The 27,511-nt window shown below is 48.9% G+C and overlaps 1 protein-coding gene across 3 annotated transcripts; it reads left to right on the top strand.

Annotated features, from left to right (window-relative positions):
- Window positions 1-377: 377 nt before the first annotated feature.
- PHLDB3 (pleckstrin homology like domain family B member 3) lies at window positions 378-26,477 on the top strand. Of its 3 annotated transcripts, XM_068527410.1 has the most exons (16): window positions 378-480; window positions 950-1,314; window positions 1,997-2,179; window positions 2,404-2,541; window positions 6,662-6,790; window positions 7,003-7,164; window positions 8,154-8,264; window positions 8,426-8,509; window positions 8,828-8,938; window positions 14,654-14,753; window positions 14,904-14,994; window positions 15,079-15,166; window positions 15,383-15,439; window positions 18,584-18,803; window positions 19,404-19,489; window positions 26,061-26,477. In XM_068527410.1, the coding sequence occupies exons 2-16, from the start codon at window positions 1,081-1,083 to the stop codon at window positions 26,193-26,195; spliced, it is 1,929 nt and encodes a 642-aa protein (XP_068383511.1). In that variant the 5' UTR covers window positions 378-480; window positions 950-1,080; the 3' UTR covers window positions 26,196-26,477. The 3 variants fall into 3 exon arrangements, with proteins under 3 accessions (XP_068383511.1, XP_068383510.1, XP_068383509.1); XM_068527409.1 differs by lacking the exon at window positions 8,426-8,509; XM_068527408.1 differs by lacking the exon at window positions 8,426-8,509 and having other exon boundaries at window positions 14,889-14,994.
- The last annotated feature ends 1,034 nt before the right edge of the window (window positions 26,478-27,511 follow it).

Genomic DNA, 27,511 nt, shown 5'->3' with positions numbered 1-27,511 from the left:
ACTTCCCCCTGTCTCTGGGCGGGTCTCTGACTCAGCTCAGGGCACCCCCCTCCCCTTGCCCAGCTCCCCAAACCGGTCGGAGCCCTTCTAAAGGGCTCATTAGAGGGGAGAGGCCCCTATCTCCATTCCCCTCTTCCTTTCAGGATTCCCAGGGTCTGGACATTATACATAGGTGACCAAGGCGCCTGGCCCTCCAGGGGGGAGGAATGGGGGCGCTGGAGGCAGAGTTGGGGGGTCGTCATGCTGGGCTTTCCGAGGGTGGGGCCGGGATGGCCGGATGCCGCGGCTGCGGGCGGGGCAAGCTGGTCGCTCCCTCCTCCCTCAGAGCTGTTGGACCTGTTGTCCCCCCTCCACTTCCGGGCTGCTGGGAAGGGGGACAGAGCAGCAGCCTCTCTCTCCTCACTCTTCCCCAGCCACCTGTCTAGTGGGCAGAAACTGCAGCGCCGGAGCGCAGAAGGGAGCGCGCCGAAGCCTGAGCCGGTGAGGGGGCCGGGGCTTCGGTGGTGGAGGGGGCTGAAGTTCTGGAATCTAGCTCCGGGAGGAGCCGAGGGCTCAAGGCTCCTGGCTCGTCCAGAGAGGGAGACCAGGACCCTCGACTCCTGGATCCCTCGGTGAGGCGGCAGGGGGGCCGCTCCCTTGCACAGTGGGGTCAGAGCTGAGATTACTGGGCTCCGGAGAGGACGCGGCGGAACCCGACTCCTGAGTCCGCGAAGGAGAAGGTGTTGGGGTTCCTCTAAAGTGGTCCAAGGGATTGTGCGGGGCTGCTGGGAGAGTACAAGGCTCGACACCTGGATAGCAGGGAGAGGCCGGTAGGGGGCGGACTAGGACCCCGGACTCAAATTCTGGTCAAGCCTCCGGGGGAGTGACGCCCTAGGAGCCATCGAACCCCGCCCCTAGAAACTCCAGGCCGCGCCCCCGGACTGCTCAGTCGCATCCTTTGAACTCTTAGGCCCAGCCTCCGGAGCGCTCTCCAGAGCTTTCGGGCGGGGCTCTGAGCCCTCCTGGGCCCCGCCCCCACGCTACCGGGCCACGCCTCCCGAACTCTAGGCTCCGCCTACCCGGTCGGAGTCCGCAGAGGCCATGGGGACACGGAGCAGCCCGGACGAGGGGACCCTGCCGCCCGCGGTCCCCGAGTGCGACGCGGAGGTCCGATCTCAAGGGGCCGCCCAGCCCCGGGAGCTCCCCGAGGACTCCCGCGAGCAGGAGGTGCCCGAGGCCGCAGCAGAGCTTCCGAGCGGCCACGGAGCTGAGCAGCAGGCGGAGGAAGAGGAAGAAGTGGGAGAAGGCAGCAGCACGGAGAGCAGCCGCGATGCGGTGAGGCACCCGGAGGGCGAGAGCCAAGGGGGGACCCAGAGAGACAGACCCAAACGGGTGACAGGGGCACAGAGAGACAGGTATAGGAAGACCAGATAGAGACCCAGAGACAGGGAGACTGAGAGACAAAGACCCCAAAGAGTTAGAGACACTGAAAGACCAGAGACAGAGACTCAGAGAGATGGGGATAGAGACACAGACAGAAACTCAAAAACAAAAAGATGCTCAGAGAAACAGAAATAGAGACACAGAAACCTTGAGAGAGGGAGATACTCCGAGGGAGAAAGCGAAATAGCGATTCAGAGACGGAAGACAGATACTGGGTCAGGAAGATGAAGCCCAGAGAAAAGGGGGAAAGACTCAAGGAGACCCGGGGGGAGAGAAAGAGATGCAGGACCTTCGAAGAAGTGACGCCAAGAGAATGGGAACTGGATAATGGAAAAGAAACACCATCCTTGTGTCGGCTCTGTGCCCCCTCCCCGGACTGCGAGCCCCTGGGCCACCCCACGGGGCCGAGCGGTCCCCGGACCTGCACCTTCCCCTCCTTGAATAAAAGAACTTGGTGGTAGAGTTAAACGCCGACTCAGACCCCCTGAGGGGATGTTTGGGATGGAGGACAGACCTATTTAGTGACTGCAGGGGGCGAGTCCTCCCCAATTGACCACGCCCTCTTCAACCGCAGGTGGAGGCTTCGCCTTCCGTTCAGATCCCGGCCACGCCACCCGCAGCCTCTCAGGCTGGGGAAGGGGTGCGAGGGGCGGCGCGGCGGCTTCAAGCCCAGCAGTTGGAGGCACTGACTCGCGTGGCTTTGATGGAGCAACGAGTGAAGGAGCTACAGCGTCAGAGGAAGGAACTGAGGATCCAGGTGAGGCTGCAGACCTCTTGGGAATTCTGGCCCCAACTCTTGGGGAACCCCCGCAAGGCCAGACTCCCAGTCCTTTCCAACTGCGGGAGCCCAGCTCCATCCTCTCTCCGAATCCAGGAGTTCAGATTCACAGGTCCCTCGTTCAGACCCAAGCGCCCGAGCCCCCAGCCCCCTCCTACTCAGACCCAGGCCTCTGGGTCCCAGTCCTTGTATTCTCTCCGCAGATGGAGGTGGAGGTGACCCTGCTTTGGGGTGAGCTGGCTGGGGAGCGAGTGGCCGTCTGGCGGGAGGAGGAGCAGCTCTGGGAGCTGCTGGGGCAGCAGGTGGACTCAGAAAAGGGCGGCCGAGAGCAGCACGAACAGGTCTGTTTGCCCTGCTGGGTCCTCCTCCTTTGTTTTCTTCCTTGTTGGACAGACATTCCTTGAGGTGCTTCTGGGCCCTGGGCCCTGAGGTTATCCCCATTCCCCAAACGGGGATCCTTGGGCTGGGGGCAGGGCGGGGGGAGTGGGCCTATGCCTCTTCCTGTTTCCCTCCTCCCTCCTTGGCCATGACTTTGGGGCCTGACTCACTGGTTCATCTTCCTTTGCCCCATCTCTCTTCGCTCTTTAAATGTCATATTGTGAAAGACATCAAACCAACAAAAACAGAGCAGTCAGACGGGCTGCCAGGTGGCGTGCTCCCCCGCTTCAGCTCCATTCCTGTTTCCTATCCCCCAATTGGCTTCCCTGTCCCTAGTTTTAAATTTATTTATTTATTTATTTATGGCTGTGTTAGGTCTTCGTTTCTGTGCGAGGGCTTTTCTCCAGTTGTGGCAAGCGGGGGCCACTCCTCATCGCGGTGCGCGGGCCTCTCCCTGTCGCGGCCTCTCTTGTTGCGGAGCACAGGCTCCAGACGCGCAGGCTCAGTAATTGTGGCTCACGGGCCCAGTTGCTCCGCGGCATGTGGGATCTTCCCAGACCAGGGCTCGAACCCGTGTCCCCTGCATTAGCAGGCAGATTCTCAACCACTGCGCCACCAGGGAAGCCCCTTGTCCCTAGTTTTGAAAGCCAATCCCAGACATCATATTGCCTGTAAATGCTTTAGTTCTTATAGATAAGAGCTCCTTTTAAAAAACATCATCCCTATATCATTATCACACCTGAAGAATTAGTAAGTTCTTAATACCGTCTCATTTCCAGTCAGTTTTCATAGGTCCTAGATTGTCTCAAAAACAGTTAACAGTTGGCTGTTTGAATCCGGTCCCCCAAAGGCCAGTATATTGTAGTTGGTGAAATGCCTTGTGTGTGTCGTTTCACCTCTAATGGTCCCTGCCTACTGTACTATTTGTTGGAGAAACCAAGTCTTCTGTTCCATGGTCAGCGTGTGACCGGTTGCATGCCTGGGGTGTCCTTGATCTCATTTCTCTTCCTGGAAGCAGGTGGTTGGTTAGATGTAGAGGCTGGGTCAGATTCAGATGTAGAGGCTGGGTCAGATTCAGATGTGCTGTAGTGCTTCCTGTGTGCTGGGTCAGGGGGACATTGTCTCTGGTCCTCCAGACCTCAGTGAGGTCACTCTGATCCCTTCGTAATAGTTATTTACCTAAAGGCTTTAACATCCATTGGTGGTCATTGCTTGGACCAGTTGGCACTATAGGTTGGAAAATGGTAACTTTGTAATTCTATCAAACTCTCTCTTTGCCGTTTATTGGAATACTGGAATTTCCTGGGGCTGGGTCCTGAGTCTTCATTTACTTCAAAGAGCCTATATTTCTCCCAGCCCTGATTTCTCTCTCAAAATGTAGACCTACGTGTCCCGCTTCCTAGGATACTGGTTCCTAGATGCTCCTTCCTCCCCCCAGGACCTGGGATTCCAGACCTCAACCCCTCCTCCCTCTAACCCAGGAGTCCAGGCCCCCAGCCCCTCCTCCCTCTAACCCAGGAGTCCAGGCCCCCAGCCCCTCCTCCCTCCGACCCAGGAGTCCAGGCCCCCAGCCCCTCCTCCCTCCGACCCAGGAGTCCAGGCCCCCAGCCCCTCCTCCCTCTAACCCAGGAGTCCAGGCCCCCAGCCCCTCCTCCCTCCGACCCAGGAGTCCAGGCCCCCAGCCCCTCCTCCCTCCGACCCAGGAGTCCAGGCCCCCAGCCCCTCCTCCCTCTAACCCAGGAGTCCAGGCCCCCAGCCCCTCCTCCCTCCGACCCAGGAGTCCAGGCCCCCAGCCCCTCTTCCCTCCGACCCAGGAGTCCAGGCCCCCAGCCCCTCCTCCCTCCGACCCAGGAGTCCAGGCCCCCAGCCCCTCCTCCCTCAGCCCCAGGATCCAGACCCCCGGCTCCTCCTCCCTCAGACCCAGGATCCAGGCCACCGGCCCCTCCTCCCTCCAACCCAGGAGTCCAGGCCCCCAGCCCCTCCTCCCTCCAACCCAGGAGTCCAGGCCCCCAGCCCCTCCTCCCTCCAACCCAGGAGTCCAGGCGCCCAGCCCCTCCTCCCTCAGACTTAGGAGTCTGGCCCCTTCTCATTCACCTTATCCAAAGCTGACCTCAGCAACTCCCTTTTCCACACTGTCCCTGTCTCACTGTCCCTTTGGCCACCAGGTCAGAGTCCTGAGTCTCGCTCTGCGTGCCTCCTTATCTCTCACCCCAAGCCTGTCAGTCACCGTGTCCTATTCTTTGTGCTCCCTGAACCTCTCTTTCTAGTCTGTCTCCTTTACATCTGCACTGCTCAGACCTCACCTCACTCTTATTGTTTGGAGGACTCATGAAGGAGCTGGTCTCAAGCCCCCAAGCCCATCTCCCAGAGGGATGATTCCACACCTAGATCCTTTCAATCCTTCCATGGCTCCCCATTGCCCCAGGATAAGGGCTCCTCAGCCTGGTGGGCCAAACCGAATGTGAGCTGCACCTTGCCTGCCTTTCCACTGTCATCTCCCACCTGTGCTCCCCATCTCTTCCCTCTACCCCACCTTCTCCCTTCTTTTTTTTTTTTTTTTAATTTATTAATTTATTTATTTATATTTTTGGCTGTGTTGGGTCTTTGTTTCTGTGTGAGGGCTTCCTCTAGTTGCGGCAAGCGGGGGCCACTCTTCATCGCGGTGCGCGGGCCTCTCACTATCGCGGCCTTTCATTGTGGAGCACAGGCTCCAGACGCGCAGGCTCAGCAATTGTGGCTCACGGGCCTAGTTGCTCCGCGGCATGTGGGATCTTCCCAGACCAGGGCTCGAACCCGTGTCCCCTGCATTGGCAGGCAGATTCTCAACCACTGCGCCACCAGGGAAGCCCCACCTTCTCCCTTCTTGACCAGAGTTTGTCCCTACACTTCCTGTACTTTTCAACTTCCATTCATTTGCTCCATGCTGTTCCCCTCTATCCAAAATGCCCTTCCAGCCCCCTCTATCTCCACCGGTCTAAATACTCCCTGTTTTGTTTTGTTTTTTTCCGGCCACGCCACGCAGCGTGTGGGATTTTAATTCCCTGACCAGGGGTCGAACCCATGCCCCCTGCAATGAAGCATGGGGCCCTAACCACTGAACCACCAGGGAATTCCCAAATACTCCCTGTTTTTTTGAGGCTCACCTTAAAATCCTCACATCCAGGAAGCCTAGGATTACCCCAGTAGAAATTGCTCCCCGCGTTCTGGGTTCCCATTGTCTCTGTGTTTCACTGCCCTGATTGTCCCAGACTGTAACTGGCTGTGTCCCTTGATGGAGCCCAGGGCCCAGGTCGAACCCCCTTCTGGGTCCCCAGTATCAATCACCCAGCCTGGATATGTTTTGCATTCATTCCCTCATTCATTTTTTTTTAACTTATTTACTTGAAATATAGTTGATTTACAATGTTGTGTTAATTTCTGCTGTACAGCAAAATGATTCAGTTATACGTATATATATATATTCTTTATCATATTCTTTTCCATTATGGTTTATCACAGTATACTGAATATAGTTCTTATTGCTATATAGTAGGACCTTGTTGTTTATCGATTCTGTATATAATAGTTTGCATCTGCTAACTCCAACTCCCAATCTACCCCTCCCCCATCTCCAACCCTGGCAACCACAAGTCTGTTCTCTATGTCCGTGAGTCTGTTTCTGTTTCGTAGATTAGTTCATTTGTGTCATATTTTAGATTCCACATATAAGTGATATCATATGGTATTTGTCTTTCTCTTTCTGACTTACTTCACTTAGTATGATAATCTCTAGTTCCATCGTGTTGCTGCAAATGGTGTTATTTCATTTTTTTAATGACTGAGTAATATTCCATTGTGTATGTATACACCACATCTTCTTTATCCATTCATCTGTCCCCTCATTCATTTCTTAAACAGCTGTTTACTTGACACCTGCCCTGGGTGGGCCTGTGTAAGTGTGAACTAGACAGACAGGGTCCCTGCCCTCATGGAGCCAACACCCCAGACAGGGAGGGATTTGAGATCTGGCTGGCCTGGCCCCGGCTGGCCTCTGTTTCCCTCCCTGTGCTCAGGCTGAGGCCAAGAGCCTGGTTGTTCATTCAGGCACAGAGGCACCTGAGCCAAGAGCGGGATCGTGTGGAGGGTCTTCGCCAGAGACTCCGGGAGGCCCAGGGGCAGCTCGACTTGCAGCCGGAAGACCAGCGTGAGCGGCTTCTGCAGGGAGTGCAGGAGGTGAGGGTCTGCTGGACCCACTCAGGGACCCGGTGTCCAGGCCACTCAGGACCCAGACATCCAGGCCCTCAGTCCTCTGCTTCCCCACCCATCTAGTAGCTCGGGATCCTCAGCCCCCTCCTCCCTCATTGCCCAGGATTCCTGGCCCCAGCCCACTACCCTCCTGGTTCCTAGGGGTCCAGGCCTCCAGCCTTTTTGTGTTTCCCCCACAGATGAGGGAACAGCTGGATGTGGCCCAGCATGCCTACGAGGACCTGGAATTCCAGCAGCTGGAACGAGAGAGCCAGCGAGAGGAGGAGGACTGGGACAGTCCCAGGGCCCGTGCACTGGACCCCAAGGTCCAGGAACTCCAGGCCAGCGTGGTGCAGCACAGGGTGAGTCGGGCTGGGCTAGCCCTGCCTCCCTCGCCATTGCCCCCTGTCTCCTCTGCTCCCTTCTTTGTCCTCGTGTCTCCCCTGTGTCATGTACTTCAAAATAGTAATGGCAGTTGCTGACATTTATTGAGCATCTACCATGTGCTGGGCACGGTCCTAAATGTGTCACGAGTATTGAGTCATTGAATCCTTACAACGATCCTGGGAGACACGTCTTAATATTTTTTCCCATTTTATAAGTGAAGAAACTCAAGGTCAAGGTGCTCAAGTAATCTTTTCCAAGGTCGCTTAGTTCATAAAGGACAGAGCTGGGATCTGAACCCACTAGGTCTTCGCCACTGGGCTCCCTGCCTCTCAAGCCCTCATCCCAAATGATGCTTCCACTAGTCCTTTCTGGGGGCTTCACATTCAAGGGTCTGACAAGTCCCACTGGAAAAAGCAACATTTTGACTGTATTTAATACAAAGGTTCCCAGGGTTTTGGATTAGAAAGTTCTAATGTGGGTCTCCTTTCCCCGCCTCTATTTCTGGATCTTTTTCCTGTCACTGTCTCTTTTTCCATTTCTGTCTCACGGCTTCTGTCTGTTTCTGTTCTGTTTCTGTCTTGTCTCTGCATCTCTTGTCTTTTGGGGTCTGTCTTGGTTCTTCTTTTCTGTATCTCTTCTGGTTTGTCTCTGTCTTTCCCTTTCTTTCTCTCTCTGTTCTTGGCAACGGTGACTTTCTCTGGGTCTCTGTCTTCCTCGGTCTCTGGATTTTGGATCCTCCATCCCTCCAACTCACTTCAAGTCTCTTCTGGACCCCCCAAAGGGGAGGAGGGCACCACGGAGGTTAACTCTAAGTCCCCCACCCCCTCCCAGGCACCCAAATGCCAGGGTCTCTGTTATGGGGTGGAGCAAACCCCAAGCTCTCAAGGAGGACCTGATTCTGTGGGAACCAGCCCGGGGACCCTGGGGCAGCTGAGTAACCAGGGCCCTGGGGGGTGCCCTGTAGCGCCGGATCCAGGTCTTGGAGGAGCAGCTCAAGTCACTGGGGAAGCAGATGGCAGCTGAGAGCTGGGGGCTGAGCCAGAAGAAGGAGGAGGCCCTTCAGGCCCTGACCCAGGTAAGTTCACCCCAGGCACCTGTCCTACTTTCCCCACTTCTCCCTAGGGCAACCCATTGCCTCCCTGCACCCCAGAGGTCTCCTGGCATCAGGGAGAGCTGCTGGGATGGCCCTTTCCGACCCTGAGGTGTGGCAGCCATTGATGTCTTGCTCTCCCCTAGGAACGGAGCGGACTGCTCAAGCTCAATTGCCTTCAGGGAACCCCTGGCGGGGACTTCTCTGAGCCAGGCCAGGCCCTCACCAACGTATGGGGATTTCATGCGCCTGTCAGCCCCCTCCTCCCTCAGACCCGGGAGTCCAGGCCCCCTGCCCCCTTCTCCCTTGGGATCCACGATTCTCAACCCCTAATCCCTTTTCCCCCTGGGACCCAGGAGGTCCAGCCTCCAGGTCCTCCTCCTCAGGGAATCAGCCATCTCTGCCTATAGTCCTCCCTCACTGAGACCACATTTCAGCTCTCTTGGGACCTTGAGCCTTTGTTTTTCCATCCAAGAAATGGGCTGGCTCTGGAGGCATGGGCCAGAGCATCCTTCCAGCGGCCAGCCACCCCACCTGTTCTCCTGCAGCTCCTGTTCACCCAGAAGACAGACCGCCAGTTGCTGGTTCTCCAGGACCCCACTGCCCACGCTGCCGCCGCCACCTCTTCCTGCCTCTTCTCCGTTCACGGCTCCCTCCAGGTACCCCCCCAATGCCTCGTCACCCTGGGTCTCGCTGGTAACTGTGGCTTTCTCTGCGGTGGGCCCGGGGAAAGAGAAGGCTGATCAAGTGGTATTAATGTTTATCAGCCTCCAGCTTTATTATTCGTTTTCTTTCTTCTGCCTAACACCCCACCCCTCCCCTGGAGAAGTGGGACTGTGCCTACCCAGGTGTAAATTTTAAAAGCCACCCAACAGGGCATATTGATAAGAAGGTCTCCTCTCCCCACCCCACTGGCCCCTGGCTCCCTCCCCAAAAGCAGAGCAGCTAGTTGTTTCTTGAATATCCTTTCTTCCAGATCGTCTTAAAGCCGGGGATCCCAGCTTATTAATGGGTTAAAACATTTATTGAGTATGTTGCTACCAACTTATTTTTTTTATATTTATTTATTTATTTATTTATTTTGGCTGCGCCGGGTGTTAGTTGCGGTCCGCGGGATCTTTGTTGCAGAATGTGGGATCTTTTTTAGTTGCGGCATGCGGGATCTAGTTCCCCGACCAGGGATGGAACCCAGGGATGGAACCTGGGCCCCCAGCATTGGGAGTGTGGAGTGTCACCCACTGGACCACCAAGGAAGTCCAGCTACCAACTTTTAAAATGAAATAGAGTAGACAGTGGCAGAGTGCTGCGTGTGAGGTAGGGGTGAATAGTCAATGAAAAGAGTTTTGTTTCAGTCGTGTGGATAGGGGATCAGCGCTTAGAAATTGGGAGCTCTTGTTCTATCATGTAAATGTTTTTTTCAGAAACATGTCTATTAGCTACTAGTTGGCTTTAATTTTCTAGCTTAAGACTCTGTCGTGGAGACTGTTTTCCACTGATACATTTAGAGCTGCCGCTTCCTTTTCAATGGCTCTGTAATAATGATATAAACAATAACAACCATAATGACAGTTAACATTTGTGGAGTCTTCATAGCGTGCCAGGCACTGTTTTAAATGCCTCACGTGGATTCACTCATTTAGTCTTTGCAACAACGCTACAAGTTGGGTTCTTCTTTCCATTTTATAGATGAAGAGACTGAGGCAGAAAGGGGAAGTTTCTTAACCAGCTAGTATGTGGCAGAGCTGGGATTCGAACCCAGGCCCTCTGTTTTCAGAGCCTATGCTCTGAACCACTCTGAGCTTCTGTGTGGCACACAGTTCTACGTGGAGGCACTGAGCCAGCCCTCCCTCTGAGGATAGTGATTGGAGTTTTTTTGCAGTTTAAGCAATGCTGTTACGAACATCCATGTATGTGTGTCTTTGTACCCACAATAATAATAACAAATTAATATCAATTATTATCTAATTAATTATATTGTCTGTTATCATATTTAATTGTTTATATTGTCTAATATAATATGCAACATTATCTTATTAATTAATATGGACAATATTCATATTAATATTAATTTTAAGAGCTTAATGTAGGCCAGGGCCTGCTCAAAGCCGCCTTATGCCTTCGAGCCACATGAAATTGCTATTATTTGGAGGTGAGAAACAGTCAAATACTGACAGTTTGAAGTGCTTCAACCTAATATATATTATATTATAGTATACTAATATATCATATATTATTGTTTCATGGATATACAATTCAATAATATGTATTACATATTCATGAAATTTTATGTATATATAATTTTATTTTTTGCTCAGAAGAACCTGCAGAAGGAGGTCCTATTATTATCTGGGTAAAGGGTTAGCAGAGCTTTTGTAACTTTCTAGCTGGAAGCTTGATAAAGGTGGATTGTCAGCTGTGTTGCCAGGCAACGTGACTTAGGGTAAATATGACCCTTATAAGTAAATCGCATATCTATAAATACTTGGTGGGAAGCTGGGTCCATTCCTATAGAGGTGTTACCTGAGTCATTGGCTCCTGTGTACACGAAACTTCTAAGGCCAGGTGGGCCCTATACCCACCGGCATGGATCCCATACCCACCTTGCACCTGGGTGTCACCTGGGGGCCAGACACTGACCCCTGGACACTGGTGGCCGTGCTGGGCACTCTTTTGTGTGCTTTGCATGAGGTCACTCGTTGAATCCTTGCATCAGCCATGGCAGGGCAGCGGGACGTTGCTCACTTTACAGAGGGGGAATCTCCCTGAGAAGAGCCGTGATTTACCAAAGTCACACACCCAGCTAAGCAGCAGAGCTAGGTTTGAAGCCAGGCTGCCTGTTTCCACAGCCTGTGCCTTTCGGGAGATGAGGATTTCTCAGGGATCCTTCAGAACCTAAGTGGGCGACTGGTTAGCACCAGCTCAGAGGGAGCAACCGGGGACCTCGGGATACACGAGGAGCCCAGGGAGTGTTTATTTACTCAGCCAGATAAACAGTAAACAAGTGGGTAAATGAATGCAGGGATTAACAAATGACTCCTCCTTGCCCCTTCCTCTCTCTCCCTCCAAGTCCTAGTAAATCCTTCTCAAATTCTACACCTTCTTGCCAGGATCATGTGATGACTAAGAGTACCGACTCTGCTTGGGTGCCAGTACCTGTTCTGCCACTTCCTAGCTGGCTGACCTTAGATACAGCTCTGTGCCTCAATTTACTTAGCTGCAAAATGGGAATAATAACAGCATTCATTGGTTAATGTATTAAAACTCTTAGTGTGATGCCTGGCACATAACAGGTGCTCAGTAAATGTGGGCACCTGTTACTCTGATTAGAGTTATATTGATTGGTATTATTATAATTATTATCATTCTTATTCCACCCACTTCCACCCTCATCTCTGGTTTTAGTGACCCTATACCAATCTCCTCACTGATTTTCTCTATTTTAGTTTTTGTCTCCCAATAATTTATTCTGCAAACAACAGCCAGAGTGATCTTCATCCCTCCTACTTCAGCTCTTCCCACCAAAAGCCTTCCATGATTCCCCCAGTCTCCTCACCGTGGCCCACAAGTCCCTGTGTGGTCTGACCCCTGCCCACCTCTCACCATCCCCCTCCCTGTACTGACTGCTCAGCTGCAGGAGCACTGACCCACCAGCACTCCATACTTGTTCCTCCCTCAGGGCCTTTGCACTTGCTGATCCTGCCACCTGGAACACCCTTCCCCTCAGTCTCCCCTGGCCAACTCTTTTTTTTTTGGCCCTGCCACAGGGCTTGTGGGATCTTAGTTCCCTGACCAGGGTTCGAACCCAGGCCCTCGGCAATGAAAGCCCGGAATCCTAACCACTGGACTGCCAGGGAATTTCCCCTGGCCAGCTCTTATCTTTTGGGACTTAGGTTCAGTGTTCAGAAGGCTGTTCCTGGTCTTCCAGTTGGAAGGTGATCCTTTTTGTTTTTTTAACGTCTTTATTGGAGTATAATTGCTTTACAATGGTGTGTTAGTTTCTGCTTTATGTGATCCTTTTTTATATCACCCTTTTATAACACACTCTTTACTCACAGCAATTTCTGATGATACACTTATTTGTACAATGGCTCATTCAGTTCCTACAATGTCAGCGCCATGGAGACAAGGCTTGGGTCTCTCTTACCCGCCTTTTCCCTCAGTGCCAACAATCTAAGGTCTCTCAGCTGGGGAGTGCTGGGAATATCAGTTGAAGGAAGGAAAGAGTGAAGAACCACAGGAACTTGGGACTCGGTTTCCTCTTTGTGCAGCAGAGCGAAACTTTCCCGACTCCCAGGGCTTTTATAAGCTTAAATGGGTCTGCCGAGTGCCAGGTACACTGTTAGGCACTTGATAAATATTGGTCACTATTCTAAAAAACATTTTAAAATAATACGAATCTAGAAAATCACATCCAGGGGGTCCCTGGAGGTCCAGTGGTTAGGACTCCGAGCTTCTACTGGAGGGGAACTGAGATCCCACGTGCCGGGTGGTGCAGCCAAAAAAAAAAAAAGAGGGACTTGCCTTCATTAATTATTTGGTTATCCAGGGATATGGTTTTTGTAAGAAATGCAGGGAAAACGCTTGATGGTTTCACTTCATTATCCTGTCTTCAGAATAAAGGGTTGGTTCTCCTGCATCCTCCAAGGTGACCAATTCAATTTTTCTTTTAGTATTATTAATGACTTGTGGATTACATTTATTTGAGCAGTGAGTACCCCTACTGGTGTTCAAATTATGCAACTTATTTATTTTTATTATCCAGGCAGAGTTTTTGCTGTTTTTTTCTTTAAGAAGTGATTTCAGTTTTCTGTCTTTATTACTTTCAAATAATTTTGTTTTCATTTTTTTGGTAGTTTTTTTATTTTGAAATGATTTAAGACTTACAGAAATTGCAGGAATAGTAGAAAGAATTCCTGCATACCTGTCACCCAGATTCTGTGATTAACATTTTACCACATTTGACATTTGCTTTATTATTCTCTCTCTGTACACACCCACCCACATACACACACACAGTTTATTCTTCTTTTCTGAAGCATGATTCCCCTTTACCCCTAAATACTTCTACTTTTATTACCTAAGGTCAAGGCCATTCTCGTACATAACAACAGTACAGCAATCACATTCAGGAAGCTACCATTGAGACAATATTATTCAAGTTCACAGATGTGATTCGTATTTTTGCCAGTTGTCCCACAAATGTGTTTTTTTTTTTTAAGCAAAAAACAAAAAAAGAAAAAAAAAACTTTTTTCTGATCTAGGAACACAGGTTGCATTTGGTTATCATGTTTATTATTATTATTTTTTAAACGAATATTCCTTTTGTTCCAAGTCCAAAGGTCATGGGAGGATATTCAGAGAAAAGACCTTTCCCACCATTGTTTTCATCCACAGGGTTCACCTCCAGGGGTGGCCAGGGTTATTAGTGTCTCCCGTCTTCCCAGAGATACTCTGTATTTAAACAGTCATGTATATACTTTCCCCCTCTTTTTATGGGTAGGTGGTATTCTCTTTGCACTGTTCCGTACTTGCTTTTATCTTGGATGTTATTTTCTGTCTGATATAAACAGCATTCTCCGCCTTTTTATACGCTTTGGGGTTTTCCTCCAAGCGGATGATCCCTGGTTTATCCCTGCCTCCTTTTGATGGGCACTTAGGTGGTCCCCAGGCATCTGTGGGGATTAACCTTGAAATCGGGTCATTTTGCATATGTCTGAGTGTCTCCACAGATATAGTCCTAGAAGTGGAATTGGGGCTCAAAGTTACCTATGCATTTGTTATTTTGATTTTCTTTTCTGTTTTTGTTTGTTTGTTTTTCTTTTTCTTTTTTTTTCATTGACTTTTAAAAAAGAGCCAAACTGGCCTCCATAAAGGTTGTTCCAATAAAACGGCCCCCAGCATTGTGGGAGCGCACCTGGATTTCGCACACTCCCACCAACACAGCGGGCTTTTGGGGTTTTTTTTAACAGTTTTATCAAGATATATAGTTCACCTATGCTACAATTCACCCGTTTAAAGCGTACAATTCAGGGGTTTTTAGTATAGTCACCGAGTTGTGCGACCATCACCACAATCAATTTGAGACCATATTCATTATCCCTAAAGAAACCTCATACCCTTTAGCCATCACCCCTCAATTCCCCTCTCCTCCCAGTCCCTGGAAACCGCTAACCCACTTCCTGTCTCCCTGGATTGGCCCATTCTGGATGTTACACTGTGTGGTCCTTTGTGACTGGCTGCTTTCACTCAGCATCACGTTTACAGTGGCTTTTTGATCTGTGCCAGTGAGATGGTGCTTTTACTTGGCGCTTCTCCAGCTTCATGGTGGAGGCTGAGCATCTTTCCCTGTGTGCGTGGGCTTTGTGTGTTTTCAGGGCTCCATTGGCCTCCAGAGGACTGGAAGCCTGCCCCGGAAGAGGGGAGAGAGAGTGAGCCAGAGGGGATCCCCCCGGCCTCTGTCCTTCTTTTGTACTGGTGAGTACGTACCCCTTCCCCGCGTATGCTCTTCCCCATTAACCACCCTCCTGCAGCACAGGATGGAGGAACCTGGGTGCCTCTGCTGGGGGAGAGGTGGAGGGGTTTAGACAAGGGAGCATCCCAGCCCCCCAGCCCTTCTCCCCACAGGAGCCCTGGAGGCCTCGGCCCTCCCGCCAGCAGCCGGAGACTCCGGGAGACACCCCCTCTATCAGCTGCTGAACTGTGGCCCCAGAAATATGTGAGACATCAGGGAGAAGGTGGGGAGATGGGGGGAAGAGGCCGGGCTGCTGTAACCTTCCCGGTCTCTGTTCTCTGCTCCCAGTTGTGGGGCCCTCCACCCAGACATCGCCCGCATGGAACAGCTCCTGCAGCAGGCTGTGGCAGAGAGGGAGCGGCTGCTCCAGGCCAGGGTGAGACGGCAGCCCCTCCCTCCCCCCTCAGCCCCAGGATCCAGACCCCCGGCCCCTCCCCCCTCAGACCCAGGATCCAGGCCCCCGGCCCCTCCCCCCTCAGACCCAGGATCCAGGCCCCCGGCCCCTCCTCCCTCAGGACCCAGGAACCCAGTACGTGTCCCCTACTTATTATTGGTTAGCATTCTCGTTGATGCTTTCTTTCTGCACTCACAGGAAGGGACCAGAAGGAGCACGGAAGGTGCCTCAGACCCCCCTGTACCTGCCATCATGGTCAGTCCCGCCCCTAACCCTCCCCCACCACTACTCCCCTGGTCTGTCTTGCCACCCTGGCCTCTGCCCTGTCTTATCTCACCCTATCGCCTCCTCCAACGGCACAGGAAAGTATCCTGGGCTTGGCAAGTGGAAGGGGAACTCGAAAGGCCTAGTTCCTGTTCCCATCAGGGCCGTCTGTATCCATGGCGTGTCCTCGGGTGACATGCTCCGTTCTCTGTGCCTGGATTCCCTCTTCTGTAAGTGGGTGCCTGTGTCAGAGAGCAGTTGCTGCAGAATGAGGGTAACCACGTGCTGGGGCTTTTAAATATTATTTGAATTTTTTGTTTTATTTATTTGATTCTTTTTAAAAACTTCTGATTATAGAAATATGCAAGCATATTCAGAGGTAGATTAGATTAATAAACCTCCCTGTACCCACCCACCATGCAGCTCTAGTGATCATCAATATTGAATCTTGTTTTACTTACCAACTTTGTTGTACTGAATCCTCACCTACTTCCCACTCTGCAGTGGAATATTCTAAAGCAAATTCCAGATATTGTACCATTTCATCCATATCTCACTATGTATCTCCAATAGATGTTTTTTTTAACATAACAAAAATTCCACTGTCATAGTTTAAGAGATTATTAATAATTCTGCAACTTCCTGATACATGATCCGTATTCGCATTTCCCTAATTGTCTCCAAAATGTCTTTTTATAGTTGGTTATTTGAATCTGGATCCAAACAAAGCACGCACACTGCATTTAGTTAAAACGTCTTTTAAATCCCTGAGATAGAGTCCTCCCTCCCTGCTTTAAAAAATGCCATTGATTTGTGGGAAAAGTCACTTATCCTGTAGAATTTCTCACACTCTGGATTTAGCTGACAGCTCCTTATTAAAATTTTATTTCTACCTACACTAAGAACATGAATACTTTTTGTTATAACAAACACTTCAGAATTTGGGAAAGTGAAGTTCCCCTCACCTTACCTGCAGAAGTGCAGGTGTTTTCTATCGCGGAGAAGCGTTCAAATCTTTTTTTTTAATACTTTCCTACATACACCGATCAAACCATATTTGGTGAACTTATTTTCCTTGTAATCGAGCACATCATTCCCAACCTGCTTTTGGTTCTCTCAACCATTTGGCCTTTTCTTATTCATTTCAACCCAGTATTTACAGAGGGCCTACTGCGTGGTAGGCCCTGGGTTATATAGCAGTGACCAAAGTGACAATCCCTGCCCTTGGAGAAGCTGGCGTTTAGCAGGGGAGAGAGACAAAAAGCAGCATCAATAAGTAAAATAAGTAGCACGTCAGGTGCTGATAAGAGTTCGGGAATAAAATAAATTGGGAAGGGCAGTGGAGCCTTCTGGGTTGTCACGCATAAGCTCTACCTCATTAAAAATGAAGCACTCCTGCTGTGTACCATCATCATTTATTAAACGGTTCCCTGTTGACTGCATTGGCCCCCCCGCCACCCCCGCCCCCTTACAGCTCAAGCTGCCTTCTTGTGCCCGTGAGCAAGTGTGTCTCTGGGATTCGCACCTGGAAGTGGAATCACCAGGTCGGGGAGCCTGACAGCAGCGAGCTCATCCAGGAAACAGCCCCATGTGGAGGGTGCTGTGATAACCGCCGAGTTTCAGTGTAGGGAAACTGAGGCTCCGAGAGGGGCAGGCGTTCCGCGGAGGTGACACGGGTGGGCAGTGGGGGAGGTGACAGTCCCAAGCCCATCCCTGCTGTCCTGGATTGGGGCCCGGCTCCACCACATCCTACCTGGGTGACCTTGGTGAGTCACTTCCTCTCTAGAAGCCTCAGTTTCCTCGTCTGTCAAATGGGGGCAATAATGGGTTGTTTTGGAGAGGCAACAAGGTGATCACTTGGCACAGTGCCGGCCACAGAGTGGGACCTTCCATACGTGGTGATCGGTAGTGTTACTGTGTGGATTTGGTGAGATGACCCAGTGGGTGCCCTTTTAACCACCCCTTCCCCTCCTGTGCATTCCCCGGCTCCTCCCCATTTCCCCTCCTCCTCATTCTCCCCTGTCTCCGTCCAATGAGTCTCACCTCTGTTTCTCATCCCTTCTTGCTTTGGCCTTGCTTCAGTGTTTTCAGCCCTTGATACTCAAGAGTGTGGTCCATGGCCCAGTAGCTTCGGCGTCCCTGTTCCCCGGGAGCTTGTTAGACGTGCAGAACCTCACCCTCACCCCAGACCCCCCACCCCGGAATGACTGAATCCCAGTCTGCATTTTAACAAAATCCCTAGGGGGTCCCCTTGCATGCTGAAGTCTGAGGCCTCAGTTTGACCACGGGGATCATACCATTCTTTGCAGGGATCATTTGGGAAGAATAAGTATGATCAGGCTGGGCCTTGTAACAGTAGACACTTTGATCACCTTCATTCTTCTCCCCTTTATGGCCTCCTGAGATGACACTCTGCCCGGGGAGTCCTGGCTCGTCAGCTCTGGCTGTGTGACTTGGGCCTAGTGACTTCACCTCTCGGAGTCTTGGTTTCCACATCTGTAAAATGGGGACAATGATGTACTTACCCCTTGAAGAGCGTTTGAGAGGACACAGAGATTATACCTATAAAGTGTTTTTTTTAGCACGGTTAATAATCACTAATTTCATCACAACAAGAATAATAACAACAATAATAATAATAATGGAAACGGTGCTCTCATTTATCGATCACTCACTATCTGGTCCCTGTTTTACAGAGACAGTAGATGAGGGTCCCACCGCAGTCCATCACTTCTCTAACACGTCTCTGGTGTTTCAGGGTAAGCGCTAGGGTCAGGAAGACCTGAGTTTGCCACCCAGCTCTGCCACTTAGAAGCTCTGTGTGACCTCGGGTGGATTATTTTCTCTCTCTGTACTTCAGTGTGTTCATCTGAAAAATGGGGCTCATAGTAGCCCTGACCCAAGGGTGGCTGTGGGGAGTCAAGGAGTGGATGCTGGTAAAGCCCTGGGCAGAGTGTCAGTTAATCAGTTTAGTTGTTGGAAATATCATCTTGATCGTCATTGTTAATGAAAGGCTGTGCCGGGCCTTACACTTGAGCTACTCTGACCGGCTCCCCTTGGGGGCGGGCGTCCAGGCTGCAGGACCCGCCCCCCTTCCCACCATGAAGTCACTGCCCCCTTCTCTTGCTTTCCCAGGCCCCGCCCACAGCCCCATCCCGCCCTCCTGGTCCTCGGGTCTTGGATCTCCGGCAACACCTGGAGCGCTGGGGCCACAACCCGGAAAGCTGCCCGCACATACGGGTGTCCGGGGGCTACTGCCGCGGACCCCTGGTGAAGATGGGAGGCCGCATCAAGACCTGGAGGAAGCGGTGGTTCTGCTTTGACCGCCAGGCCCGCCGCCTGGCCTACTACACAGGTAAGCCCAGCCTGGCTGCCTTGGGCCCCAGGACCCTGGAAGAAACCACAACAGACTTTCACCCCAGAAACCTAGGGGTCCCACCCTCAGCCCCCTTCTCTCTTAGGCCCACGAGTCTGGATCCCCAGCCCCTTTCCCCTTTAGTGACCCAGCCCTCCTCAGTAACATGGGTAACACTTTTGTACCACTCTGGCTCCCCAGACCCCATTTTCCTAAGATACCCTAGAGGAGCATTGTCAGTGCCCAGCCCCCAAATCTAGGGTTCCAGGCCCCTCCTCCTTCCTCCCTAGGAGAATCAATGATGCTGAATCTCTCCTTGAGTCCCTGCCCTTCTCAGGGGCCAAGGCACTAGGGGACCTAGGATTCCAGCTCCCCAGACCTCATTCTCCGGTCTTGTCCAGTCACCACACCAGTCTCCCACCTAGTCTCCCGTCAACATGCACTCACCTCCCAACCACAGTACTTTAGGGACCTACAGACTCTGTCACCATGTTCCTCACCCCAACCCCAGTCTCGGGACTTGGGCCCAGTGACTCCCCTGCTCCCCCCACCATACACACCTCTCACTGGCTCTGTTTCTCCCTCACCTCCCTCCATCAGACAAAGAAGAGACCAAGCTCAAAGGCGTCATCTACTTCCAGGCCATTGAGGAAGTCTACTACGACCACTTACGCTGTGCCTTCAAGGTGAAGCCCCTGCTTGGTGCTGCTCTGCCCTCCTGGTTGGAGCCCCGGCTGTCAAGCCTGATCTTATCCCTGGGAAAGGCCACCCACAGCCCCTACTCTATCCAGCACAGGAAACCAACAGATCATTTCACTTCAGGGACCAAAAATTAAGAGCTCAGTCTCTGGCTCTCAGCCCACTGATATTTTTCTTGGAACAAAAGTTTTAGAGCAGAAATTTGGCAAACGCAGATGCCAAGTTGAGAATAAATGTCTGAATTGGGCAGGGTGAGGACTGAGGCAGCCTGGGAGCATCTAAAGGAGACGATCACTCGTTAGCATCTGCCCATCACTGCCAAATGGTGATGGGCCCCATGGTGTCATATCATATTTATTTTTCCCCAGAGAACGCAGGAATTGGAACTTTTATAAAAATAAAAGTGCAGTGCCAGGAGAGCCTCCCATGAAGCCTCTTAGATAGCCTCAACCACCAGAGGGCAGACAGCAGAAGCAAGAAAAACTACAATCCTGCAGCCTGTGGACCAAAAACCACAGTTACAGAAAGATAGAGAAGATGAAAAGGCAGAGGGCTATGTACCAGATGAAGGAACAAGAAAAAACCCCAGAAAAACAACTAAATGAAGTGGAGATAGGCAACCTTCCAGAAAAAGAATTCAGAATAATGATAGTGAAGATGATCCAGGACCTCGGAATAAGAATGGAGGCAAAGATTGAGAAGATGCAAGAAATGATTAACAAAGACCTAGAAGAATTAAAGAACAAACAAACAGAGATGACCAATACAATAAGTGAAATGAAAACTACACTAGAAGGAATCAATAGCAGAATAACTGAGGCAGAAGAATGGATGAGTGACCTGGAAGACAGAATGGTGGAATTCACTGCTGCGGAACAGACTAAAGAAAAAAGAATGAAAAGATATGAAGACAGCCTAAGAGACCTCTGGGACAACATTAAACACAACAACATTCGCATTATAGGGGTCCCAGAAGGAGAAGAGAGAGAGAAAGGACCAGAGAAAATATTTGAAGAGATTATAGTCGAAAATTTCCCTAACATGGGAAAGGAAATAGCCACCCAAGTCCAGGAAGCACAGAGAGTCCCATACAGAATAAACCCAAGGAGAAACACGCCGAGACACATAGTAATCAAAGTGGCAAAAATTAAAGACAAAGAAAAATTATTGAAAGCAGCCAGGGAAAAACGACAAATAACATACAAGGGAACTCCCATAAGGTTAACAGCTGATTTCTCAGCAGAAACTCTGCAAGCCAGAAGGGAGTGGCATGATATACTTAAAGTGGTGAAAGGGAAGAACCTACAACCAAGATTACTCTACCCAGCAAGGATCTCATTTAGATTTGATGGAGAAATCAAAAGCTTTACAGACAAGCAAAAGCTAAGAGAATTCAGCACCACCAAACCAGCTCTACAACAAATGCTAAAGGAACTTCTCTAAGTGGGAAACACAAGAGAAGAAAAGGACCTACAAAAACAAACCCAAAACAATTAAGAAAATGGTCATAGGAACATACATATCGATAATTACCTTAAACGTGAATGGATTAAATGCCCCAACCAAAAGACGTAGACTGGCTGAATGGATACAAAAACAAGACCCATATATATGCTGTCTACAAGAGACCCACTTTAGACCTAGGGACACATACAGACTGAAAGTGAGGGGATGGAAAAAGATATTCCATGCAAATGGAAATCAAAAGAAAGCTGGAGTAGCTATACTCATATCAGATAAAATAGACTTTAAAATAAAGTATGTTAGCAGAGACAAGGAAGGACACTACATAATGATCCAGGGATCAATCCAAGAAGAAGATATAACAATTATAAATATATATGCACCCAACATAGGAGCACCTCAATACATAAGGCAACTGCTAACAGCTATAAAAGAGGAAATCGACAGTAACACAGTAATAGTGGGGGACTTTAACACCTCACTTACACCAATGGACAGATCATCCAAAATGAAAATAAATAAGGAAACAGAAGCTTTAAATGACACAATAGACCAGATAGATTTAATTGATATATATAGGACATTCCATCCAAAAACAGCAGATTACACGTTCTTCTCAAGTGCGCACGGAACATTCTCCAGGATAGATCACATCTTGGGTCACAAATCAAGCCTCAGTAAATTTAAGAAAATTGAAATCATATCAAGCATCTTTTCTGACCACAACGCTATGAGATTAGAAATGAATTACAGGGAAAAAAACGTAAAAAAGACAAACACATGGAGGCTAAACAATACGTTACTAAATAACCAAGAGATCACTGAAGAAATCAAAGAGGAAATCAAAAAATACCTAGAGACAAATGACAATGAAAACACGACGACCCAAAACCTATGGGATGCAGCGAAAGCAGTTCTAAGAGGGAAGTTTATAGCTATACAAGCCTACCTAAAGAAACAAGAAAAATCTCAAGTAAACAATCTAACATTACACCTAAAGAAACTAGAGAAAGAAGAACAAACAAAACCCAAAGTTAGCAGAAGGAAAGAAATCATAAAGATCAGAGCAGAAATAAATGAAATAGAAACAAAGAAAACAATAGCAAAGATCAATAAAACTAAAAGTTGGTTCTTTGAGAAGATAAACAAAATTGATAAGCCATTAGCCAGACTCATCAAGAAAAAGAGGGAGAGGACTCAAATCAATAAAATCAGAAATGAAAAAGGAGAAGTTACAACAGACACCGCAGAAATACAAAGCATCCTAAGAGACTACTACAAGCAACTTTATGCCAATAAAATGGACAACCTGGAAGAAATGGACAAATTCTTAGAAAGGTATAACCTTCCAAGACTGAACCAGGAAGAAACAGAAAATATGAACAGACCAATCACAAGTAATGAAATTGAAACTGTGATTAAAAAACCTTCCAACAAACAAAAGTCCAGGACTAGATGGCTTCACAGGTGAATTCTATCAAACATTTAGAGAAGAGCTAACACCCATCCTTCTCAAACTCTTCCAAACAATTGCAGAGGAAGGAACACTCCCAAACTCATTCTATGAGGCCACCATCACCCTGATACCAAAACCAGACAAAGACACTACAAAAAAAGAAAATTACAGACCAATATCACTGATGAATATAGATGCAAAAATCCTCAACAAAATACTAGCAAACAGAATCCAACAACACATTAAAAGGATCATACACCACGATCAAGTGGGATTTATCCCAGGGATGCAAGGATTCTTCAATATACGCAAATCAATCAATGTGATACACCATATGAACAAATTGAAGAATAAAAACCATATGATCATCTCAGTAGATGCAGAAAAAGCTTTTGACAAAATTCAACACCCATTTCTGATAAAAACTCTCCAGAAAGTGGGCATAGAGGGAACCTACCTCAACATAATAAAGGCCATATATGACAAACCCACAGCAAACATCATTCTCAATGGTGAAAAACTGAAAGCATTTCCTCTAAGATCAGGAATGAGACAAGGATGTCCACTCTCACCACTATTATTCAACATAGTTCTGGAAGTCCTAGCCACGCCAATCAGAGAAGAAAAAGAAATAAAAGGAATACAAATTGGAAAAGAAGAAGTAAAACTGTCACTGTTGGCGGATGACATGATACTATACATAGAGAATCCTAAATCTGCCACCAGAAAACTGCTAGAGCTAATCAATGAATATGGTAAAGTTGCAGGATACAAAATTAATGCACAGAAATCTCTTGCATTCCTATACACTAATGATGAAAAATCTGAAAGAGAAATTAAGGAAACACTCCCATTTACCATTGCAACAAAAAGAATAAAATACCTAGGAATAAACCTACCTAGGGAGACAAAAGACCTGTATGCAGAAAACTATAAGACACTGATGAAAGAAATTAAAGATGATACCAACAGATGGAGAGATATACCATGTTCTTGGATTGGAAGAATCAACATTGTGAAAATGAGTATACTACCCAAAGCAATCTACAGATTCAATGCAATCCCTATCAAATTACCAATGGCATTTTTTACGGAGCTAGAACAAATCATCTTAAAATTTGTATGGAGACACAAAAGACCCCGAATAGCCAAAGCAGTCTTGAGGGAAAAAAATGGAGCTGGAGGAATCAGACTCCCTGACTTCAGACTATACTACAAAGCTACAGTAATCAAGACAATATGGTACTGGCACAAAAACAGAAACATAGATCAATGGAACAAGATAGAAAGCCCAGAGATTAACCCACGCACCTATGGTCAACCAATCTACGACAAAGGAGGCAAAGATATACAATGGAGAAAAGACAGTCTCTTCAGTAAGTGGTGCTGGGAAAACTGGACAGCTACATGTAAAAGAATGAAATTAGAATACTCCCTAACACCATACACAAAAATAAACTCAAAATGGATTAGAGACCTAAATATAAGGCTGGACACTATAAAACTCTTAGAGGAAAACATAGGAAGAACACTCTTTGACATAAATCACAGCAAGATCTTTTTTGATCCACCTCCTAGAGTAATGGAAATAAAAACAAAAATAAACAAGTGGGACCTAATGAAACTTCAAAGCTTTTGCACAGCAAAGGAAACCATAAACAAGACGAAAAGACAACCCTCAGAATGGGAGAAAATATTTGCAAATGAATCAACGGACAAAGGATTAATCTCCAAAATATATAAACAGCTCATTCAGCTCAATATTAAAGAAACAAACACCCCAATCCAAAAATGGGCAGAAGACCTAAATAGACATTTCTCCAAAGAAGACATACAGACGGCCACGAAGCACATGAAAAGATGCTCAACATCACTAATTATTAGAGAAATGCAAATCAAAACTACAATGAGGTATCACCTCCTGTTAGAATGGGCATCATCAGAAAATCTACAAACAACAAATGCTGGAGAGGGTGTGGAGAAAAGGGAACCCTCTTGCACTGTTGGTGGGAATGTAAATTGATACAGCCACTATGGAGAACAATATGGAGGTTCCTTAAAAAACTAAAAATAGAATTACCATATGACCCAGCAATCCCACTACTGGGCATATACCCAGAGAAAACTGTAATTCAAAAAGACACATGCACCCGAATGTTCATTGCAGCACTGTTTACAATAGCCAGGTCATGGAAGCAACCTAAATGCCCATCAACAGACGAATGGATAAAGAAGTTGTGGTACATATATACAATGCAATATTACTCAGCCATTAAAAGGAACGAAATTGAGTCATTTGTTGAGACGTGGATGGATCTAGAGACTGTCATACAGAGTGAAATTTTTGGTCAGTCTGCACTTTGGATGACGGAATGTGCTGGACTTCAGAAGAAGAAAGATGACAGTGACATATCCATGTAGAAACTCAGTGCACAGTCTACTGGGTGATAGTCATTGAGCTCCGAGGACCAGGGACTGAGGAAATACAAAAGAGCATGACTAAATCTGCCTGGAATGAAGACAGGGGAAGCATCAGGTTAACTTCTCTGAGGGGTAATGTTTAGGCTCAACTGGCATAGAAGGGGAAGAGGGTGTTCCAGGAAGGGAGGACAGCATGTGCAAGATGGTGGTTTTGCAGATGACTCAGAGGCCAGATTTTGAAAGGCCTTGAATGCCTGTTGAAAGAGTTTGAACTTTTGTGGTGTGAACTTTGGGGAACCATTATAAGAGTTTAAGCAGTAATTGAATTAGACTTGCTTTTTTACAAAGATTCCTCTAGCAGCCAAGTAGAAGTTTGGTTACAGTCAGGGAGTGTGCAGTTAGGGAGGCCAGACTGAAGGCTGTCAGGACTCCATGGCCTGAGTCCTTTTGGGAATAAGGCAGAGATAAAAATACCTGAGTGCCCGAGATTTCAATTAGTACTAGAGTTGTAGTGTATTGAGTTGGTTTTTAGAGTCTAGACTATGTATTCCCATGAACCAAAGTCAATAACATTTTTTACAGCTTATTCATTAAATAATTATTTCACAAAAAAAAAAAAAAGTGCAGTGCCAGAAACTGATACAATGTTTAGAAAGCTCTGGAGAGCAACTGTGGCTTTTTAGAGCTTAGGCTGGAATCCGAGCTGTGGGACATCAGGAAAGTGACTTCCGTTCTCCAGCCTTAGTTTTCTCACCTTCAGAATGGGCAATCTTCAGCCCATTTCTTCAGAGTTGAGGTTAGAAACAGATCATGGACGTAAAGGATTTACCTAATTCAGGGTTGGCAAGTAGGTACTCAATAAATAGGTTGTAGACACTAGGTTTTTCCCAGTTACAAACCAGGGGGACCTAGATTTTGGGGGGAGGGGAAATTTGAATGTCTATTTCTAATATAGGAGAAGGTAGGCTGGGGGATTGGGACATGGGTCCGTCCTCTTTTTAAATTCCTCTTGCTCCCATAATTCTAAGCGCCTTCCTGTGTTAATTCATTTAATCCTCATAACCCAACGAAGTAGGTAGCATCATTTAGGAAGTCAGATGGGGAAACATTCAGGGAGTCTAAATAACTTGCCCAACCCCACAAAGCCTATAAATAGCAAGGCTGGGATTCCAACTAGGGTGGACTCATAACCATCTCCACTCCGCTTCTTATTCCAGAGCCCGAACCCTCGCCTAACGTTCTGTGTCAAAACCTACGAACGCCTTTTCTACATGGCGGCGCCAAACCCAGAGGCCATGCGCATCTGGATGGACGTCATCGTGACAGCGGCGGACGAGAACCACGCCCCCTGAGTGAACATACCCTCTCAGGGGGACGTCCCAGCGAGGCTCTGCCCCGCACGCGCTGCCTCGAAGCCACGCCCACTGCTGGAAATCCTGGGCCAGCCCCGTTGGAACTCTCCCGGGAATTTTGTGGGCTCGGCGGCTCGGCAAGTCTGAGCTGCGCAGTTCTAGGCTGCAGGTGTCTTCCCCGGACGGGAAGCCAGCCCCTGAGGCTCTGCCCCGGGTGGGAGGAAGGTTGCGGGGGCGGGAAGGAACTATTTATTGGTGCTCCTGTGATACCGAATTAAACTTGGAGGAAAAACAGTGGTTACTGCTGAGGTTCCCAGCACAGGCGTACGGGGCCCCTCGACCCCTAGGCAAGACATCTGAGTTACGGGTACCTCGGAGACCATGCATCCTTTAGCTGTTCTACCCTTTAGGAATGGAGACCTCCAACCCCAAGGTCATGGCTGGGAGGGGCGGGGGTGTGGGGAGGCATGCGTCCTTAGTCTTGTGGCAATGTTGTTTTTTCAGTTTGTGGGCCCGCCTGCTTCCACCCTTTTGGACCTGACTGGGCTACTGGCAATTTCTAGGAACTCCTAGGCTCCTGCCCTCCAGGCCGTGACACATGTTATTCCCTCTGCCCTTCCCTTAACCACCTAGCTCCTTATTCTTCGCGTCTTAATTGGGATGTCCCCTCCTTCAGGAAGCCCTTCCTGACTCCCTCAGCCGGATCAAGTACCTCCCTTTGAGCCCTCCTGTCCCACTCCTGAACATCGTGGGTCATCACTGGTGATGGATCTATGTCCTGATGGACTGGGAGCTCCATGAGGGCAGAGCCAGGGCTGTCCTGGTCATGGCTGTGTCCCCAGCACCAGAGGGCACATTTCACCCCATGAAAGTGAAAAAAAAAAAAAAAGCTATCCTTTCACCTGTCGGTCTTTATGTAATGTTCCCTTTGCTAAGTCACCTTTCCCCACTCCACCCTACTCATCATTTAGGTCATAGCTCAGATGTTTCCTTCTCCAGGATGCCTGATTCTCCTGGCTGAGTCAGATGCTCCCTCTGGGCTTCCCATCCCAGCCCTGATCACTCTGCCTGCTCCTTCCCCATCACGGCTTTGACTACTCTGGGTCATCCGTGTGTTTGATGGGTGTGTTTCCCGTGCTGGGCGGGAGCCCCAGGAGGCAGGGGTTGGGCTATTTCTATCACTACTGAGTCCTTGGCACACAGCAAATGGCCTGTAGGGAAACTAGGTGTTGAGGGAATAAATTGATAAGAAAGACGCTGAGGATGGGGTGATTGTGAACGACAGGCATAGAACTTTTCATCATTTACATCTCACC

Source organism: Eschrichtius robustus, chromosome 19 (genome assembly GCF_028021215.1).
Source record: "Eschrichtius robustus isolate mEscRob2 chromosome 19, mEscRob2.pri, whole genome shotgun sequence".
Classification (NCBI taxonomy): Eukaryota; Metazoa; Chordata; class Mammalia; order Artiodactyla; family Eschrichtiidae; genus Eschrichtius; species Eschrichtius robustus.
This window is presented reverse-complemented; position numbering and strand designations above follow the sequence as displayed.

Excerpts from the sequence above, each read along its gene's own strand:
- PHLDB3 (XM_068527410.1), top strand. The coding sequence starts at position 1,081 with ATGGGGACACGGAGCAGCCCGGACGAGGGGACCCTGCCGCCCGCGGTC. Across the intron at positions 1,315-1,996 it reads CGGAGAGCAGCCGCGATGCG|GTGGAGGCTTCGCCTTCCGT; the intron begins GTGAGGCACCCG and ends CTTCAACCGCAG. Across the intron at positions 7,165-8,153 it reads CCAGCGTGGTGCAGCACAGG|CGCCGGATCCAGGTCTTGGA; the intron begins GTGAGTCGGGCT and ends GGTGCCCTGTAG.